Source organism: Ursus maritimus, unplaced genomic scaffold (assembly GCF_017311325.1).
Source record: "Ursus maritimus isolate PB19 unplaced genomic scaffold, ASM1731132v1 scaffold_20, whole genome shotgun sequence".
NCBI lineage: Eukaryota > Metazoa > Chordata > Mammalia > Carnivora > Ursidae > Ursus > Ursus maritimus.
This window is the reverse complement of record NW_024424453.1, coordinates 16,651,777-16,673,406: the sequence shown is the minus strand read 5'-3', so window position 1 is coordinate 16,673,406 and position 21,630 is coordinate 16,651,777. Positions and strand designations below refer to the sequence as shown.

General features: G+C 50.6%; 1 protein-coding gene across 1 annotated transcript; it reads right to left on the bottom strand.

Moving 5' to 3' along the window:
- Window positions 1-1,444: 1,444 nt before the first annotated feature.
- ZIC4 (Zic family member 4) lies at window positions 1,445-20,427 on the bottom strand. Its single transcript, XM_040636579.1, is given in 7 exon segments — window positions 1,445-1,833; window positions 5,005-5,127; window positions 7,080-7,535; window positions 12,100-12,717; window positions 19,057-19,141; window positions 20,292-20,312; window positions 20,314-20,427. Coding segments are annotated over 7 exon segments (1,806 nt in total).
- Window positions 20,428-21,630: the final 1,203 nt, after the last annotated feature.

The following is a 21,630-nucleotide window of genomic DNA, read 5'->3' as shown; positions in this document are numbered from 1 at the left end:
GAAATAAACTGATTCCCTCTAATTTTTCTCGGGCATTTTAGAAAAAAATTACACCTCTATCCTGGTGCCCTGAGGCCCCAGGCTCTGGAACTCTCTGAGAACATTAACTCACAGGGTTTCAGAACACTCATCTAGCCTCGGGGCTGCCTGGAGAGGTACGCCCTGCTATGGAGCTTGAAGCCCCCCGCGAAACCACATTTTCTAGTAGGGTCTGGAGATCGGATTCCGGGAGGAACTAGGGGATGTGTCTGAAAGATGAAGTCGGAGTCCGTAAGTGATAATAACACTAACAACAAGCACTTAACAACATGTAAATGTAAAGCGTTTGAAGGATTATCTTATTTAACACTCGAAAGAAGTTTGTGAGGGAGATTAGTTTAAATTCTATTTTACCAGATGAGGAAACTGAACCACAAGGAGGTTTCATCACTTATCCAGAGGCAGAGGGCCATAGTTGGACAAGCCTGAGAGACTGGCTCCTAGCCGAAGGCTTCCCGCCACGCTGGAAGTTTTTACCTGGTGCTCTGACTCGAACCACAGGGGAGGAAGCGCTCGGTGGAAATCATTAGCAGGCTAAGATACCCCCAAATTGTCCTTGGAGTGGGAGGCGGGTAACCTACCCTCGGTGGGAGGCGGGTTACCCCCAGAGGACACGTGGCTTTGTCTCTAGGGTGAGGCCGGGCAAGGGCACTTGGGGACCAGTGAGATCAACCCTCCGCCAAAGGTTACATCATTCACTATTCGGCCAAAAAATAATGGTTTCTGGGAAGAAGCCTGAGGTCTCCTAGCGTCAGGGTCGCTGAAATGTCCCAGAGCACGACTAGCACTGGATACCAAGAGCAGCCATCCCTCCTCGCACTCTCTTCTCTCTCCACTCCCAGGAGTGGTTCGAGCCGAAATTCCCTGGTGCGCGCGCCGCACAACTCTACCCTGAGAGCGACGCGGAGGGCGGGTGAAAGGCCTGGCCTTGGGCTCTCTCTTTGCGCGAACGGAGCAAAGCGGTGACTTGGGGGCTCCTTCCTCCTAATTCCCACCTGCTCCCCAGCACAGTGACTGTCGGTGAAAGGGCTTTAATGAGTGCTCTCTCAGGGAGGCCGAATAGGGGAGACTGAAGCAGCAGTAGAAGAGGCCCCTCTAACTTGTCCCTGAGCCACAGAAGGGGGTCCTTTCCTGGAGAGGGACGGGAGGGGGCGCAAATCCCAGTACTAATATCCTATGGCCCTCCCACCCCGCCGTTCCCAGCGACTCAGACAGGTCTTGGCAGCCCCAGGGGCCTTCCCCTTGTGGCCGCTTTTTTCACACCCCGCGTCGCCCTCTTGCCTTTGCGTGCTGGGGTCCTTCCCCCAACTCTTTCAGGACTGCAGCCTTTGCCCCAAGAGCTGCTTCTCCAAGGTGTTCTCTAAGGCGACCTAGCACTCCAACCCCACCAGCTGTGTCCCCATCCCTAGCCGGACCCACCGAAACTAGTTGAAAGAGGCCAGGCGGCGGCCAGGGGTGGACGCGGCGCCTGCGCAGGAGGGGGGAGGGTGGGGCGAGGCGTCTCCGGAGCCCTCCAGGCGCAGCGAGCTCCCTGGTGGTGGTGGGAAGGCTCTGACGATTCAAGAGGTTCTGATACATCTGAAATAATTTCTCTAGTGGCACGACCAAAAACGACTTCCGCACCCGACGCTAAAACCCACTTGGAGATCCCAGTCAGGCCCCGGGAAGAGTCCTTGTGGGCTGTGGCCGGTCCAACGGCCTGGTCTTCCGCAGCCCTCTGAAGGGAGCCTTGGGTCTGAGCCTCCGCTACTCCAGGAGGGAGTGGGATCCAGCTAGGAAGACTCCTGCGGGCAACTTGCCCGAGGTACCCATCAGTGCTTAAGCACGGCTTGACGCCAGCTCACCCTTTTTTCTGTCCCAGTGTTTATTCCCGACAGCCATTAGGCTTTTGTCTGGCCAGTCAAAGGTGGTTTGGGAGAGGGTGCGCCTCCGTCGGAGCAGTGGGAAGGCTACCTTTCCAGAAGACGTTGAGAGCGTCGGTTTACTTTGGCCCCTTCTGTGATGTAAATTGGTTGATGAATGTCAGTGTTGCTGGGGTGAAATTGGGGGCGAGGGAGGCCTCCTTCACAATGGCCTCTTTAGTGGGTCCCTCCCTTTTGCTGCCCCAAACTACAAGGCTTCAGAGGTGTTTCTGTAAAACCGTGAGGGAAGTCAGGGAAAAGGACTGGAGGCTTCAGGAGGGCCCCAAATCTCTCCCTAGATGATGAAGCAATAACAGGACACTCGAATTCAAAAGAGGAAGGGAAACATCACAACATTTATTACCAAAGAAAATAGCAAAATGGAGCTCCATGTACACAATGCTCTTTGGAGGGNNNGAGAATCACAGATTTTAATTCATTTTTACATATTTACAGCAAGATTAAAGCCACAGCTTTCAACTATGTTTTTCATTGAACAATCACTTTCAATCAAATACAAAACAACTTTTTTTTTTCCCTTTCAGGTTAGTTCATAATTTAAGGATCTAAGGGGAGAGCTGATAAATCACAAACAGTGTGGATGAGGATGTACCAAATAGTCTAAGGTTTCAGTCAAGCTTTGTGTGTGTGTGTGTGTGTGTGTGTGTGTGTGTGTGTGTGAATTTATGATTACAAAACATTTGCCTGTCTGTATAATTCACATTCATTGCAATCATTACATTTTCCCATAAATTAGCGATATAAACAAACATATGGGGACCTCTAGTAAACAAATAAAAATCAATATAAGAGACAACATTTTGCAGCAACTATAATAACAGCATGGGTTACAGCTTGGGGAAACTTCTTTACAAATCATTTATTCAGCACACACAGAGTGGGGAGGCCAGTACATCCCTGTTTATTTAAACCACCTTTAAAACCACATTGGGAGGTTTGGGGAAAGCCAGACAGGGTGAAATTTTCTTTCCAGGGCACAATATTCAATGAAGAACTGCATATGTGGATGGGAGAGGAGGGTATTTGCATGCACTTTGGGGACACTATCTTGTAAACTGAACTTTCTGAACTCCAATTGCCAAGATTCTGAAGAAAACAGGAAATTATAAAAACATCTCTCCCTCAAGCCACTCTACTTTCTATTAATGGCAGAAAGGGCTTGCTGATTGTTTGCTGCTAGTGGAAAGAAACACACAATGGGTCTATTTTTAAGAGGATTGTCTTTGAAGGAGCAGGAAATATTAACAATTGGTCGGCTGCAGCCTTAGGTTCCAAGGATCCTTAGCAAGAATATTGGGAGTTAAGGAGTGCCCAAAGGAGGCTCATCCAAGTACCCCGCTTGGGACTGATGAGTGCAGGCCAGTACAGAGAGAAGCAAACACACAGTGTGTGCTTAGGGTATGTACCCTCTGCCTACACCTTCTCTGCACTCTTTCCCCATGTCCCAAAGCCAGTGCAAAGGGCGGCTCAACATCTGCGCACCTTCACAGATCTTGGACCTAACGTCTCTGTGTCGCTTTTGTTTTTTCCTTAGCAGGACTTAGTCCTAAAGTTATCATTTGGTGTAGCGTGCATGTATTTTTTTTAAAGAAGTTTGATTTTATCTCTTTAGAAACGGTTTGAAACTAACCGAGCAGAGGGAGTTTGACAGAGAGGAGAACAAATCGCTGACAAAGAACCTTTTACGTTTCATCAGCGTTGTTAGGACGACAAGCGGGAATGTCTCAGATAATAACTCCCACTTCAAAGATTTCTCAGCTCAATAGAAAGCGGACCATCCTTTTTATTCAACCACAAGGACTGGCACTAAAGAAGACTCTACTGTTTGATTTTTTTTTCACCGTGTTTATTTTTCCCCTATTCACTGGGGTACTTGGATAAAATAAACAACAAGACAATTAAGGGAACATGGACTTCTAACTTTCCTGCCATCTTCCCTCTCCCCTTGGCCTTGGGCTCTTGAGTTCATGCCCAGGGCCAAAGTAGGCTTGAGGGGTATCCTAGGCCCCACGCTAGGGAGAAACAAGTGTGTGTGTGTGTGGGGGAGGGGGCACTGCAAGACACTTCTGGGATGGAGGGGCAGAATGGGCTGTTCTGGGGGCCAGAGTGGAAATGTCCCAAAGGCACAGTCTAAACTCCTCAGACTCATCCAGAGCGCCCCCTCCACAAGTCCCTTTCAAATTCAGGGCTCCACCCTGCTCAAATTGCAGAGAGGCGCTTTGCACAAAACTGAGCTGGGGATGCTCATTTGTTAAGCTTCCGAGATCGCCCTAGAGTTATTTACTCTTGACCCTGGAGCTTCTTTGGGGCGCAGTCAAGATGTACGGAGTCCGGCTCCTCCCTTTCCTGAAAGCGTCCCTGGCACCAAAGCGACCCCTCCCCACAGGAGTGTGGGGTGAACCCCTAAACGCGGGCCAGGCTGGTCCCAAAGAGGAAGTATATACTGGAGAACGCAGTGACAGTATTAAATGGCGTGAAAGCAAAGGTCAGCGCAAATGTATCTTAATAGAGTGTCTGCAGTGAAGTGTGCCGCCTTTGAAGCGGCCGCTCCCCGCGCGCATTTCCATGGCGAGCCTAACGCGGCATGCTGATGCACCGTCAAACTCACACTTTCAACCCCAAAACCCGACTCTTTGAACAACCCGAGCTTGATTAGACCTTTCTCCTTTTCTTTCCCCTCTTACAAACCATTTCCTCGCCTTTAGAAACTCGCCATCAAACCCAAATGCGCCCTCTGATCACCGCAGAAAGCAGAAACAAAGGGGGCTGAGCGGCGATTCAAGCGGCCCTTTTCTTCCCTCACATTATTATCCATTTTTATTATGATCGGGAACAAGTGCCCATTCGCGTGGGTTTTGTTTACCGGAAATTAAATGAAAATGATTTAGTCCGCGTCAAACAAAAATATATACTTGTATACACAAGAAAAAAGGCCTGTTAGACGTAAATATTATGTCCTTAATGAAAAGCCTGGACGGGCTCCAGGCTCAGCCTTTCAGGATTTCAGTGCAACTTGCCCATTGCCATAGAAATCCTAACTTACCATGAAGATGCACCGTGGCGAAGAAACATTGCTTTGTGCGCGGACCCTTTGATGTCGCAGGCGCTAGATGCGGGCGCTCAGCTGCGTTGGGCGAGATTACCTTGCGAGCAACGCGGTGGACATCTGTAACAAGCAAATGAAAAATTAAAGGCTATTAGCGGCCGACCAAGCACTTTTATTTTATTTCACTATTTTGGATTGCAATGGAAGGCAAACCGGGGCCTAGAAACAGAAGAGAAAGAAATGAGTCCTATTTGGAGAGAGGAGAATGTTTAAACGTCACAAGAAGCAAGTTCTTCAGATGCCCTCTGCACCTTGGTGGTGGGGCGGGTGTTTCCTGATGGGAACGAGTTGTTTGCTGCAGACCGCCGGCCCTTGGCCAGGCGGCCTCTGGACTCTATTGTATGGGGGAGGTGGGTGGGGGAGGGGATTGCAGTACCACTTCCACAAGAATGGATTCGCTAAGGATATATTTGGAAGATTCTGGTTTTTATTAGAGGTAATTAAAACAATCCCACTACAGTTAGGACACCATTTATCTGAAGAAAGTGGGGCTGCAGGGCAGGAGTGAGAATTGTCTAATAGTGTCTGAAGAGAAGAGTGTAGAAGAAAACCCAGCAGACTGGACTTATTTGTTGGACAGTCTAGGGGGATCCCCTTAGGTAGGACTACCACAGCCCTACCTATGTCTAAATTCTTAAGAGATTGGGGTAGGGCAACCAAAGCTTTTTCACCCTTCTTTTTCTTTCTACCCTCCTCCCTCATGTTAGCAAGGATTTGGGAGCAGCCCCATCCTCCCTGCAGAGGGTGGTAGACTGGGAAACAGGCCCTGATTTCTCCCCTGCTTGGCAACAATTGCAACTTTCCTCTCCTCTGCCACCAACATCTGGTTCTTTATCTGGGGACCCGGTACCCAGCATATAGAATACACATTCAATCTAGATCCATTGGTGTTTACCTTTAAAACATTTATTATTAGAGTTCATCTCTCTTATCTACTCCCCACCACGTGCACGGCTTTTTAAAAATAAGACCAACAATTATGAGATTTTTTACAAAGATCATCACAGAATTGATGTAATTTATTCAGACACTGTTGCCTAGGCCAAATCCCTTCACTGTGGAGGCCTTGGCTCAGTGACGTCATTGGCCCACTCTGCACCCCCAGTGCCAAGCACCCACAATATTCCACAGGCAGCGCCTCTACAAGGAGGGGGGGAAGCTGTGGGGAGAGGGTGATTGGTCCTGGGAGTCTTCAGAGTATTGAATCCAAAAGCCCCTCTAGCACTCTTCTGTCTGCATTTTCTGTTGTTAGGACTCCCACACAATCCCAGTATAAAATGTGTACGGGGCAGACAGACAGGCAGACAGATAAATATGTGTGCTTGGGCCAGTCCATGAGAGAGTGGCGTGTGATGCCCAGGGTAAGGTGCTTAAGCCCCTTTCCCTTTTATCTCCTTTGTATAAGTAGTTGGAAAATTTGGCTTCTGTGACTTGCACATTTTTGTTTCAAAGGATAGCTGGAGGGGGGAAATGTCAGGAGGCAAAAGTAGAAGGAAATAGGCAAGATAACTTAGGCACAGGAATTCCCTCTAACACCTTCTACGATTGGAGCTTTGGAGGAGCCTCCGAATGGGGGCTGGGAAGGGAGTAGGGGTGGCAACAGAGCCGCCCAGGCCTTGAGGAAAACATTTCTCATTCTGTGAACCAGGAGAGGACTGTGTGATCTTAATTTCACCACCTGCAGCTGCCAAGTTTGCACATAAACTCTTCTAATGTGTCTTTTTTTTCCTTCTCCCTGTGTCTTTCTGCACTTTCTCTACCCGAACACTGGGGTCATGCTCCCCAGTCATGAGGGCGTCTGTGTGGGTGGGTGGAGGGTGCTGGGTGTGATTGTAGAATAAATACGGGAACCATATTTATATTTTAAAGTAATGGACATTATATCAACACCTTAGACGAGCTCTAACAACCTTTAGGGGTTACCTTCCTTTCTCTCTCCCTCCCTTCCTTTCTTCCTTCCTCACCCTCTCTTCAAGCCTCAATAACCCCGCCTAGACTAGCAGTGAGTGTACCGGAAGCGGCAACCACAGCGGCAGCCCTAATACCGGCGGCGGCGGCGGCGGCGGCAGCGGCTGGGCCAGGTGGTGGCTGGGGGCTTGGGGGTGCGGCGGGGGCAGCTGCGGCGGGGCCCGCGCCCTGACACACGTACCATTCGCTCAGGTCGGCGCCACGCGCCACCACCGCCGCCGAGGAGGCCACCGGGGGCTCGCGGCCGAAGTCCGACGAGGGCGACACGAGGGCAGACTGCGTGGCCGAGTCGTAGCCAGAACTAGGCGGCGGCGGTGAGCGCCCGTGCACCTTCATGTGCTTACGCAGCGAGCTGGGGTGCGTGTAGCACTTGTCGCAGCCGCGCACTTTGCACGTGTATGGCTTGTCGCTCGTGTGCACGTGCGAGTGCTTCTTTCGGTCGCTGCTGTTGGCGAAGCGCCGCTCGCAGCCCTCGAACTCGCACCTGAAGGGCTTCTCCCCTGGTGGAGGCAACGCGGAGACATTAGTGTGCGTGGGTCGTGGCCCCGGCCGGGCCTCACCACCCTTCTCAATCTCTCTTTAATTTTTTGGAAAAGACCCACAGAAGATTTTCAAAAACCTCTTTCCTGTTGGCATCTCAGGACCAGCACCCCCTTCTCCCGCTCAGAACGCGCACCGAGCTTCCTGCGGCACGCCGCCACCCCTCCCCCTCTCCCGCCTGGGCTAGGGGGTGATGGGGGAGGGTACGGAGGAGGAGCGACAAAGACTCCATCTTAGTCGAGTTTCCATCCTGATCCACTCCGGTTGTTTTCCTCCAAATTTTCTCCACTCGGAGCCAAGAAGTACCTTTGCCCGAGAATAGAGTTGACTGAGGAGCTAGCTAGGATCGGCTCAATTTAAAGTTGCTGGTTCTAGCCAAACGTCTCTCTCCCACCACCACCCACACATACACACACACCCCACCCAGCGGTCCAACTCGCATACACCCCACCATGGCCCAAATTGTTTCCTAAAGTAGGTTTTGTGCAAACGCCAAGGCGATGGAATAATTTAAAGACGCGCAGCCGAAGCACACGGCATATGCATACTGTGGATTCGTGCTGCAGGGAAAGGTATTCTGAGCAATGATTCACTTCAGACGCTATTTTTACGGGAAATGGAGCCCCCTCCCCCTTCCCTTCTACCCCCTGAGGGCAAACATTTAGCAGCATTCTTCAAATCTTGCCTAAACCGTCCGGGATCCCTCCAGTTACGCGCGCCGGCAATAACATTTTATTACGCTGCTCCAGCGGCCTCCCGGAGACACTGCCGCGGGCAGCCGGCTCTCCCAGTCCGAAATGACTTGAGAGGTCGAATAGCCTCCCCAGACCACCCACGCCCGGCGGTCGGGCCTCGCAGGTCTGAGCTGAGAGGCGGGCGCTGCAGGGTATGCCCGGGCCAAGCGGGATCCGAGGCCTCTCCCATAATCGTACTCTTGAGCTCGGCGGCTTCCGGATGAGCGCAGCTGCTAAGATAAGACCAGGCCAGGAAGAAAAGCGGGCAGCCGGGGTAGACCCGCGTGGGGCTCGGATCCGCGGTGCGATGCCCTGTAGAGCCGCGGGAAGGCGCGAGCGCGCGTTAGGGTGGAAAAATATTCGCCGAGGACCGAGCCCCAATCCCGGAGCTCACCCGCTGCTGGATTCGCTGGAATGTAGGGGTGGAAAGGACCTCGAGAACCTGGAAGCCCAGGTTCTTCCTGGAGCTGCAGATGCTGTGGAAAGGTGGGGAGGAAGTGTCTAGGCGTCTTAAACAAATGGATGCCACTGGGCGCCCTAGGTTGAGAGAAAGGCTACCAAGCGTCTGGCTAAGAAAGAGATGCATGGCTGGAGGACTGTTGCCTTTGTGGTCGCTTCTCCCGCCGCTTCCAGGAAAGACGGGTGCTTTGGGGCAGGTTTGAACAAACAAAGCCCCTAGTCCTGCGCCGGGCTGAAGCTCAGGCGGAGTCAAAGGTTTGCGCACAACCCTCGCCTCGGTGCGGTTGCGGATTGTGAGCCCAGGGTTCTGGCACCGACCGGTCGCTGCGTCCTAACCCTGCAGGAGTACTGCTAGTACAGTGGAACACTGGGCGGTGCTGGCATCTGCCATTTCTCGGCACATTGGTACCATTTTATTAAAAACAAAAACGAGAAAGATGCAGAATACATCAGTGTCCCTATTTGCCCCTTGTTTTCTCCCCTCTGATCCCTTTTGGCATCTGCAAAACTAAAACTTTTCTTTCTCCCTTCTTTTCTTTCTAAAATCACTTACAAGAATCAAGCAATTCAGGGCCTGCAAAAGAAAACAAGATTCGCTGAGAACACAGAGGAGGTATAGAATTTAAGGTTGATTGCCCCCCCCAAATATTCTCCCCCACACTTATTCCATTTGCAAGCACCTCGTTGGACATTCACGTAAAACAGAAACAATGATTTCATCCCAGATGAGGAGCAGAGGGAAAAAGCAGGCACTGAACGTAATTCGGGCAGCCTGGAAGTTCGGAGGCCCCAGGGATGCCAGGTGAGGCCGCCCCCCTCCCCCGCGCCCTCCCGGCCTCTCCCCAGCTGCAGGAGGCTCCCTGGACCCCTTGTCTAACATCGCGCCCCCACTCCCACCCCCAATACACTGCCTCCCGCCCCCGCCCTCCCCATCAGGTCCCGGCGCGGCGCCCTGGGTGGGTGGGTGGACGCGGAGAGGCAGGGTTGGGCCAGGACCCTGCAGCCCTTCCGGAGAGGCCCGAGCCTGGGGCTAAGTCTTGAAAGGCCGGGAGTCTCCTCCCAGAGGCTCAGCAGCCGGGAGAGGCCTCCTCCCAGGCCCTGAGCCAAACCCGCCTGACAAAGTTCGAAAGCAGCGGCTCAGTTCCGCTAGCGCCATTTTCTCGCACTTGTGGCTGGGCCAGGTTACCAAGCATCTGTGTCCAGGCGCAGACTGTTCTCTACCTTGGATCCCCAGCCCTGCCTCTCTCTATAGACTGACTGGGAAGGTGGGGCGCTCCCCCAGCTGAGGGCCCCGGGAAGGGGGGCAGGCGGCGGGGTCCGGCTGGAGCGCGGCGGCTGGCCTGCGTCTCCCTCGCGGCGGCACCATTGTTCCGGGATTGCTGTGACCGCCACAAAGTGAAACCTTTCGGCATGGGCTTGGGGCAGCTGTCTCCGAAGCCAGGCCTGGGATTCAGATCCGGAGAATCTCAAATCCTGGGAAATCAGCTCCTATTCGCCGCTTCCGCGACTCGAGGAAATGAAACGCCATTAATATTTGAAAAGGCAATTATTTTCCTGTTGAATCGAGAACTGTCTTCATGAATAATTTGTAGTGAGGTCTATTGCCATTTGAGAAGCATTTTGTTTTTTGTTTCTCTTTCTCTCTCTCTCTCTTTTTTCATTACTTAGGAGGGGGGTTTGAAGGAAACGCCGGAGCAGGCGAGGCTCAGTAGATTTTTTTTTTTTTTGACTCCAGCGATAATGAATCAGGACTGCCAGTGGAAAGGACGCACTTAGAATTCTGTCCTGAATAGACGCAAACCTGAGCCAGCCCGGGCGCACTGAACTTGCTTCTCTGCTGTAGGTCGATTGCACTAAGAATTTAACCATTTTCTGCTTCATGGACTTCAAACAGTAGGCCGGCAAAGAGCAGTAAAAGTTTGTTTGTTTAAAAAACCCCTGTCATTAAAAATGAGTTCCTTCTCTGGCTCAGGACTGCGCGTCTATCTTCGCAGTACGGGCCGTCAGCTCCTGGAGTAGCGAGCCTGTGGGAGGTGATCAGGGCCTCACTTGTCCTCCCCTCCCCTGGGATAAAACTCGGAGGGCGGGAAAGGGGAACAAATGCTTGCGCGGGTGTGTGGGGGGGTGTATTGGAAGCAGTTCGGGAAAACTGTACATTTCTAGATATGCTATGGAAAGAAAGTAGGGGAGTAGGAGTGAACTTTTGGTCTGGACTCTGCCTGTGCCAGTGTCATGGCCAGGGACCTTTCCCGAGATTGCAAGGTTTGAGGGAGAAACCGGGATTTGCAAATTTCTTTCCCCAGCAGTGCCAGCCCGGGGGAATCCTTTGACTAATACTTGTCGATATTTCTACCAATAATAGAGGTAAGGGAGAGCTCCAAGAGAGTAAGAGAAGTGAGGAACCAAGCTGGAACTTATTTCATCCTCTTCTCTCCCCACTAGTCCCCTTCTCCTACCGCCAAAATAGAGGAGGGGAGATGTTGACTTCTTAAACTTCCAGGGAGTCTGGGTGTGGAAACCCTAGCTAGGGAGAGTACAACGTTGGCTGCTAAACTAATTAATGTAACTTCACAGGCTGTTCTGGGAAGTGTGAAAACTTTCTCCTTGCAATTGCATTAATTAGAGATGCTTCTGGCCAGAGGAGTTCAACTTTGCATGCTCTTGAGCAGGCTCCTTTTCTTTCTGTTAACTAGAACTAACAGATGTGGTTGACACATGTCCCCATTTCACTTAACAGCTCGGTAAATGACATTTAAGGCAGATGAGTCTCCTTGGGTCTCTGCTAAAGCAAAAGGGTTTGTCAAACGTCCAAAGTGTCAGGTCACCAAGGCTCCAAAATGGGGGCGAAGTTAGCCCATGAGACCCTAAATCCTAAAGGCACCAAGGGCCTCATGACCCCTCAGTGCAGGTGGTGGTCAGGTTATCAAGCCCACCCCACCAAAGAGTTCTTTCAACAGGATTCCAAAAGGATCAGGAAAATCAAATTGGTTCTGTCTTTATGACTTTGGGGGAACAGTGCCATTTTAAAAACCTGAAAATCAAACTTGAATCAGGGAACACACATTTACACACAGAGACCCAAGCGCGTTCACACTCGCCCCCTCCTCAAGAGCAAAAATCCCGCACTATCCTCCCCACACACAGCCTCAGGAAACTTCTGTGATTCTAATAGAAGGGCATAATTAATATTTTATGGACTTGGCTCATGGAAACACCAAGATATCCCCCCTCCTCCCAGATGGAACTTGAGGAAATCCAGCCCCCAGGGCCCAGAAGAGGCCGCCTTCTTCCCCAGAGGGTCCGCACAAGACAGACAGTGCCGAATACTGACCTGTGTGAGTTCTTTTGTGTATTTTGAGATTTTCTGATCTAGCAAAGACCTTCCCACACCCCGGGAAAGGACAGGGGAAGGGCTTCTCGCCCGTGTGCACGCGGATGTGATTTACAAGTTTGTATTTGGCTTTAAAGGGCTTGCCCTGGCGCGGACACTCCTCCCAGAAGCAGATGTGGTTGGCCTGCTCCGGGCCGCCGACGTGTTCCACGGTGACGTGCGTGACCAGCTCGTGCATGGTGCTGAAAGTTTTGGAGCAGAGGCGCGGGGCCGCGGGGCTATCCGCTGCCAGCCACTTGCAGATGAGCTCCTGTTTGATCGGCTGGCGCATGTAGCGGAAGAAGGCGCCGGGACCGTGGGGAGCGGCGAGGTTCACGGTCAGGTTCATGCCCCCGTAGCTATGCAGGGCCGCGGCAGCTGCCAGGGCGTCGCTGCGGGCCACCGGCCCCGGCGCAAAGGGTTCGGGTCGCGCGTACATGTCTCCAGGGAACCCCAGACGCAGGAGTCCATTCAAAGTGCTGCTGGGGGAGGCCTGGGGCGGCTGCTCTTGAAGGCCCGGGAACACCGAGGGGCTGGAGGCGGCAGCAAGCTGGGGGCCATGGTGTCCGGAGCTGCTACCTGTTGTTGAGACAAATAGCGCGCGTGAGAACGGGCGGCGTGGGCTGAGCATTCCACCAGGCCCCGGGGGGCAGGCCCAGCCCAGCCACACTACGGCCTCTGCCGTCAGCACCGGGACCGGGAGCCAGACAGAGGCGGCAGCGAACCGAGTGGACAGCGAGAGGCCCAGCGCCTCCGCTGAGTACCGGCTGGGCGGCAGTTTGGTAGAAACCCCTGCCTCTCCATGAGCGGGAGAAGGATGGAGGCTGCGGGGCAGGTGGAAAGGGCAGGAGGGTGCGCAGTGCTGAGTTTGTGGGTTTCTGGGGGGCTCTGGGCTCTGCTCCAGAAGGGTCCGACCTGCGCCCCAAGCGTGCTTTGGCAGCCAACTCCCTGGGAAGATCGGGGTCGTGGAGCCCTGCGGGGGAATGGAGGTGAGGCAAATGGTAATGTTTTAAGCGGTGGTGGTGCGGAAGCGTCCGGGTCATATATACTAATTTCAGTGCCCAGCTCGGCTGGGAGAGCGCGGCCTGCTGCATCCCGTCCCGGGCTCCCCAGAGCTCCCTTAGGTCAGGCCGTTCACACCAGTCACCTGACAGCGGGGAGGGGAAAGAACACCACAAAAAACTTATGCAAAGTTTTTTTTTTCTCCCCTCAAGTTTCGGGTTGTGTCCCCCCCGCCCCACACACCTCGGTCTTTAATGCCTACTTGAAATCCCGTACACTACAGAGGTAGCAGCGGGACGCGAGAGGAAGTGAATAGAGATTCGGGGCCGCGGCCCGGGCCCGCGGAGAGGAACAATCACCTAGGTCGCCTATTGGCCCGCAGCCCAGCCCGACGTCAGCAATGACAGGTCCCGCCGCACGCGGACACACACACACTCTCTCTCTCTCTCTCTCTCTCTCTCTCTCTCTCTCTCTCCTTCCTCCCTCCCTCCCTCTCCTGCTCCCGCGCCACTCCACCTCACCGCACCCTACCCCCAGCAGTTCTTGCTTCTACTGCTCATGCGCTCTGACCCGGGCACGGATTCTTTTCTCTCCTCTTGAGCCCCCTCCCCCTCCTTTCTCGAAAGCTGAGTAGATCTGCTCTGCCTCACTGCTCCTGGAAGTGAGCGGGGCCGGGTTATGCCTTCTTTCACCACGACTTTAGGGAGGGGGTGTTGCACTGTACGTAAAGTACTCGGGTTATTAGACGGGCAGATCCAGCCCGACCGGGGCTGAAGGGCACCACAGGACTCGCGGGGATTGGAAGCCTGCTTCATCAGTTTGTCCCAGGAGCCGGAGGAGGCGGGGGCCTGTTTTCAGGGACTGCAGACTATGCGACCGTGAGCAGAGGAACTCCTAGCCTAGCAGCCCTTGAGCTTTATTTTCTCGCTTTCGCCGAAATTTCTTGTGTCCTTCGTTTCTCTCTCTCATTTCCTTAGATTCTTTATTCTTCCCTCCCCTTTCCCCCCTCCCCACTCTATTCTTTCCACTTGGCCTTGCCACCCCCTCCCAAGTGCCAGCCGAGCTCGGAGACCCCGTGAACCCAAGAATCCCGCCCAGACCCGAGCCAGAGCGGGCCTGAGGCAGTGATGACCTGGGAGAGGCTGGCCTCGAACCCACGCTACCCTCCCAATAGGGGCTAAGAATCCTCTCCACCACAAATCCCTTCGCCTCGCGGGCTGGCTGGCCAAAGAAACAAAGGCGAGGGGCATGCTGCAAGAAGAAATAGGTCCTCCCTCACCCCCAGAGTCTCCCCGAGTCAGTTTGCGGTCTTGAGCTCTGGACCCTGCCGCCAAATGAAGCCTCTGGGAAAGGACCTTGGGATCACTTCCACTTTCAGCTCCCACCACTTGTTGCCTGGGGCCGAAGACTCTGCCCCTCCCCTCCCCTCGCTAGCCTTCAGGGCTCTGGGAAGAGTGGACGACAAGTTCCCCCGCCCAGGCTGTGCAAGGGACTGCGGGACCCACGGCCTGCTCTCACGCGACGCCCTCCCGAGCTGAGGATCCGCCGTTTTGGGGTGGGGTCGGCCGGCGGGAAAATAAAACGAAAACAAAAAACAAAAAACAAAAAAACCTTTCCGTTTTGGCCTAGCTTAGTACTGCTTGAACAGGGGGGAGTGTCCTTTGTTTGCTCCGCGGACTGGCTAGGGCCGGCTGCAGAGCTTGGCGATTTAAAGGGCTGCTCGCCCTGACGCCTGCCTTGCTCTCTGTAGCCAAAAATGCCAACTTAAGTACTTGGGCCTCCCTAGCGGCCAAAGAAAGCGACTCCAAAGCAAAGAAATGCTTCTTTGCTTGGATTTTTAAGAGAAGTTTTAAGGATTGAGTAAAAGACCCTGTATCCCTAGCAGAGGTGAGAAGTTTGGACAGATTGCAAGGAAGTCTGACTGAGTTGATTAAGCTGCCCCACTCATCCCCAGCATCAAGAACTTTTCTTATACATTTCCTAGTCAGTAAAAGGGGGTTTCTTTTAAATTTTTAAAAATAATTAACTTATTTATCATGGTTGGCAGATTCTTTGAGACTGTCTTCATTTAATGCTTTGTTCCCTGCTCAGGCCGCATTTTAGCGAGGGATTAACTTCCACAATTTTCCTGGCTTTGACAAGTCCAGGTGTTTCTGCTCCTCTGGCTGGCCGGAAGAGCTTAAGCAAACAACCAATAGATGCTGTGTTAGCATTAAAAAAAAAAAAAAGGAAGGAAGGAAGGAAGGAAGGAAGGAAGGAAAGAAGAGAAAGAAGAAAGAAAGAAAGAAAGAAAGAAAGAAAGAAAGAAAGAAAGAAAGAGAGAGAAGGGAAGAGAAGAGTAAGTTGAAGGAGTGCTTTTGACAGCCAAATCCCTTCTGCTCTAGAAACCAAGGACTTCTACTTAGTGTTGAGACTAGACTTTGAGGATTTGTCTCCTTCCTGGATTTTACCTTCTCCCATACTCTCATCTTCTGGAATTTACCCTTCTGCTCATAGAAGCCTCCTCTCCTGTCCCCTGCCCTGTTTTCCCTTCCTCAAAGTGATGGTCATGTTGGGTCTCAGAGTGGTCAGGGCTCCCCCCAACTCAGGTGTGTGTTGAATGTTGCAGTTGTCTAGGCAAGTCTGGGCTGAACACGTGAAGGCCTCCTAAAGACAAATGAACAAACAAACACAAACCCCCAAAAAACAAAAACAAAACCAGAAAAACAACCCTCCAACCCAAAAGGAGTGTGTCCCTACCTGGGATCCCTTGCCCAGCTGTTTCTCCTAACCATCTCTCAACATAGAGCTTAGTCAACTCCTCCGGTAGCGTTCAGGGCTAAGAGCAGGGATACTTCTGCAGTAGTCCAGCAATAAAAATATTTTCCTTCCCGCATGAACCTCCGTGATCTACAACCTACTGTTTAGGATGTTTGTCAAACCCATCATCCACTTTTGCTTTCATTAAATCTCTGATTTGCACAAAAATGGATCCCTTAATATAAACACTGTGACCACACCTGCATCAAAAGCTTTGAATAACAGCATAAAACATGGGTATTTAGGTTGTTTTAGTGTAGGGACCCTTTTGGAAGCCTTGTGATGCCAGTGAACTCTAATAGTCCTGTTTTTGTTAACAACACGTGTGTTAGAAAAAAACCTGTAACTTTCCATTAGAACATGGTGAAAATAAAGATGCAATTTTCCCCTTCCAAGTTTGTGGATTCCTGAGTTCTAAGCACTGTAGATTCTGGGGATAAGAAGCAGAGGTTTTATACTTGTAGAGTGTTAGTATGCAGCATACTCATACTAACTTTACCCTTGCAAAACTTTGGACATGTGTGTGGCTTTTTGTGCCAACAGTGAAAGGGCAGATATATCTGATTCAGCCAAATGCACGGACAGTAACCTGGCCCCATGGAACTCCTTCCCAGATGCAGCATTCTCTTGAAGTACTAAAAACATATGGACCCATCCTGGGTAGATGCTTCTTGAGTAGCCAGGGGTTACTTGACCTGCAGGTCACTAATTCTTACAAGTTCCTTGGAGCCACATGGTTTGCACGTTAGCTAAACACAGAAATGGGGCCAGGAATTCTCCCAGAGGGACATTTTCCCAGGGACAGAGACAGGGAGAAAAAAAAAAAATCCATTTATCCACTAACATTTATAGACAGGGAACTCTGGGTAATTACATAAGGATCTTCAAGGCATAGCTCTGAAATAAGGCCCAAAGCAGTATCCAGCTAACCGTAGATGACAGGTGGGGCACTGATGGCAGGGAGGCATATTTTAGTTTTCAGAGCTGTTTCTTTGGAGTCTTCCAGTGCCAGGTAGGAAAGAGACCAGATTTCATTGACTTGATAGGGCAGGCTGAGGAGTGGTGTTCCTCTCTTTCAGAAAGTTATCTCATCACCCTGACTCCCAATACCAAATGCTCAGCTGGAGCATTCTATTTCTTTTCTTTTCTTTTTTAAAGATTTTATTTACTCGACAGAGAGAGAGACAGAACACAAGCTGGGGGAGCAGCAGGCAGAAGGAGAGGGAGAAGCAGGCTCCCCAGAGCAAGGAGCCCAATGTGGGGCTGGATCCCAGGACCCTGGGATCATGACCTGAGGCGAAGGCAGCCGCCTAACCAGTTGAGCCGAGCCACCCAGGTGCCCCAGGAGCATTCTATTTCTAACCGTGCTGGGGGTTACAGCATTGTTGAGTTTACTTTCCTGCTTGATTTGCAGAAAAAAAGAGACTCATTCTGCAGCTCAGAGATCTTCAGCAGAAGGCAAAGATGCACTAGAGGCTTTTGTAGGGGCCTGTTTGGAACAAGTTTCACCACCAGGCACCAAACATCCATCCAGTGCCCCAAATCCTGCCCTAAGCACCTTTGTTCACCTCAGCCTGGTCAAAGCAACAGCAGATACTAAAGTGATTTTTAGTCCTGTTCCATAGAAATAGGACATTTGGTGGCCCTACAATCTGCCAGAGCTCCTCCCATTACTGGCTCCAATAGGGGAATGTCTGACCTCTCTCCTTTGGAGGGAAAGAAATAGGGGAGGTTTCAGATCAATAGCTGGGCTATTTTTCCACTTTGATATTTTAAGAAATGCTAAACGGTGATTATCCGTTGCAGGTTATGTTCAGAGCAGGATCCCAGGAGCTAAGGGCCACTGCACAGAGCCTGGCCAAGAACAAGCCTTGTTTGAATGTTCTGCATCTAGATCTGCTGTCATTTGTTCAGTCCCTTCTTCCCTGTTTCTAGCCAGGTTACCACCCAAAACAAGGGACAAGTCTCTTTATAGGCTATTCACAGACAGACTTTAGATTCCTGAAGTTAAAGGTTGTCTCTAGTCTTACAAAAAAATAAATAAATAACTTAAGCCCCAGGAGCCCACCGTACGCCCTAGCCCAAATTGTACAAAGGAGATGAGATCTAGGATTTTGGAGATAAAGGAAGCTATTCCTGTCCTCTGCTATGGAAGTTTGAGCTTTAATCATCATTAATGGAACTGAGTATGGAAGAAAATATACTTGGATAAAATTTAATTTCTAAACAAAGTTTCTGCTAAATATCTTTTGACAAAAGATTAAGAAACATGGTCAAAGGATCTTCCAGAACAGCACTGAGGAATTAAAACAACTGAATTTACATAATAAGCACATCCCTCTTGAGAATTCTGCCATCAAATTATTCCAAAATAATAGAAGAAAGCCATTTCCTGAGTTGTCCATTTAACTTTTGTTAAGAAGGTTGCTTTTCCTTTCAACAAGGGAATACCTTGGAGGCAACCATCAGCTGGTGGTGTAGTTGAATGAAATGAGGGAAACTAGAAGCGCCTGGAAGGGAAAACACCCAACCCTAAATCATATGCTTATTCTAAATGGAATATTAAATTAAATTCTTCACAATGAAGGTATTCCTGACAGAGCGGCTGTCAGTCACTCCCTGTTCAGACACCACATTGTGGGAACGTAGTTGCCGCCACATTGCAGAAGGCTGGTGTCCCTGGTCAAGATGATGCATATCATGTAAACCCCATCACCGAGATCAAAGTCTGCTCCTTTCATGGAAGCCAATACATGTCAAACCTCATTCCAATCAAATCGTCTGGAAATGAATTCAAGATGAATATGTCATAGAATAATGTGACAGTGGAACTACAGAAGGTCAGGGGTTGTTGTTTCAATGAGAGAGTCGTCAAATATTAATTCTAGAATGTCCAGATGAGTAGGCATTGAGGGGGATTAGCTGGCTGCTGGTGGGACGTTGTGTTGCTGATTTGTGTGCAAATGCATCAAACACCAAGGTGTTGTTCTCAGTTTCATTGGAACTCAAGAAACACCTCCAAGCTCACAACCCAACATAACCAAAAGACAAAACAAAATTCCCCACTTAAAAAAATAACTTCAGCAAACCAATATTCAAAAGAGGATTTTAACTTACTGGACTCTTTCAGGGAGTTTCGGTAAAGCCGTAATCTTTTCCTCATCACCAAGGAAGTCTTGTATCTCATTTTCTGACTTTGAACCTGTTTGGGAAGAAAAGAGGGACAGTCACTAGTTAAACAATGTTATACATGTTTGTATGGCAAGATTGTGTGGCCTGAATGTATCAGTGCTGGTCTGAAGAGTCTTTCAGTCTTTCTTAGACTATTTTCAAATTTAAAAGGGAAAGAAAAGGATTCTGCTGGGAATTACCCATATTTATTGCAAAATGATATATCCTTTGTGATAAAAAATATTAAAAATCATTTCCCTACTAGATTTTTTTTTTGGTGTAACTCATTTGTTGATTTCCCTTATAGGTAGAATTTAAGCACCAGTCAGCATTCAAACACCTCTAACTTCTAGAATTTGAATTTATTGTATGAGAAATTCCCATTATTTTCTTTAAGTCTTCTGAGTTTAGTGAAATGTAATGGGGAGGGCTGGGTGTCCTCTGGGACGTTGGCAGGTTAAAAATTGAGGTACAAGTATTGGAATTGAGAGGAGAGAAATTTCTTTGTAAATTTGTAGATCTTGCCCACAGTGGTATGGAACCGGCATATGGCTTTCACCCCCAAACCCATTTGGAAATCATCATTGATTGATTTTTTTAAGTTAATATAAAATTCATCAGAATAGAAAAAAAAGAATAAACTATCATCTGGTCCTAGTTGTCTCCATTGCTTAGTTAAGAATGTCAGAAATACCTTCAAACCCCCTTTTATATTTGCATTCCTTATCAAATTCACTTTGTGGATAATGCTACCAAGCCTTTGGCCATCTTAAAGCCTGAAACCCATCCTGGGGACCTTTGCATCTGTCAGGCAACACTAAAGACAGTGCAACAGCCAAGCAGAGGCGATCCACCCAGCCCCAACCCTCGATTTGGCCTAGAAAGACAAACAGTCATTGAAAAGGTCTCAGGCTGGACAAACACAGCACGCCCTCTGTCAATGAGGACGTCTGCCTGTCTTGACACTCCAGCCCACAGAACAAGCGATTGTTTAACTTGTTGAACCACAGACCAAATCCAAATGGGGCTCCGCTATCTCAAAGGCCTTCCAATTCTCTATGCTCAAAGATCTCTTTCTCTCTCCCTCAACCCCCAATCTGGGCTTAATGTGTTTTCACCCTTCCCTCTCCATTCTTTTCTAGGTCTAAGCCTGAGGGGGGGGGGGGGGGGGATAGACTCACCTTTTCCCAGAGGGTTTTATTTATTTTCAATTCTTTCTAACCAAAAGGCTTCTGTCCCCAAAAGTAATAAGCTCCTTCCTGCACAAATCAGGAAAGAAAGGAGGCCCAACTTTACATTCCTACAGAAAGGTGGCATGCTGGGCATCCTCGCTCTGAAATTTCCTCATGGCAGGATGTCTGGCACGGGAAAAGTCCTGGTTGGTTGGAACTAATAGAATTTACTTTTTGCCTCAGAGGGAAATGGGTGTGAGTTTCCCTAGAGAGGCCTGTCCACTACAATGCTGCCCAAGTTCCCCCCCCCCCCAAGAGGCCTGGGTCACTTCTTCCCCCAGATCCTGCATTACCAACCTACAGGCATGCCAACAAATGCAGAGACTGGACTTCGGGCAGGCAACTGGCACTGTAAGCTTCTCTGTAGTAGCTCCGTTACCGGACTGGTGAAGGGAACCAAAGTAAAAATCTTCTCCTTTGGTTCAAACTCTGAGTCCAATTAGCAAGCCAGTTATCTCACTGAAGGTGGGGTTAAAGAATATGGGGGCAATCCCTGGGACCCTGGACCTGAGATCCCCACCAACCCAGGGATATAACAGCTCTGAAAATGCTTGGCGAGGTTTCCCTCAAATGACTGCTTCTGATTTGTCTCCCCAAACTCCCGCGGCCACTTAATCTGGAGTCAGGAGCACAACCTGGAGACTTACTGGAATCTACCTTCCTCCTCACACCTTGAGAAGAGGAAAGGGTGCCAGCCAAGGGGCGGTAATTGATCTTTCTTGAGGAGAGACAAGCAGGTGGGCCCGTGGGTACGCGCATAAAGCACCGTTTTATTTTGGGGAAACACCAAGGTTGTACGTTGTGGGGTCTCCCGAGAGGGCTTAGGCCTGCCCAAGGTCAGAGGTCACCTACAGCCCGCTTCCCAAGCCAGAGATTTCAGTCCGGGAGCCATCACCGCTGCTCCACACTGATTAACCCGCAGGCGCTCAGGCAAAGGGATGCCGGCCTCTCAGCCACAGCGCAGCGGGGAGGGTGCAGAGCAGGGGCCCTTCCGCCTGTCTGGGAGCTCTCAAGCAAAAACCTAAAAGGCGCCCGGCTTCTGGCCACAGTCTGCTGTTGCCAGCTGCCCCGGCGTCTCCCTGACTCCTCTCCATCGGGCAGTCCAGCCCCAGGAAGTTGGGCAGCAAGGCTGGGTTGTGCGACGGCCTTTTCTCATTCTTCTGTTCCCTAAAGGAATTAGCTCGGGTTTCCCTGGCTCCGACTTCAGGCTGAAGGCTGGGTGACCTTCTTGTGCCCAGAGTAGGGTCTGCAATAGTGGGTCGCCTGAAGGATCAGCCAGGACATTTAG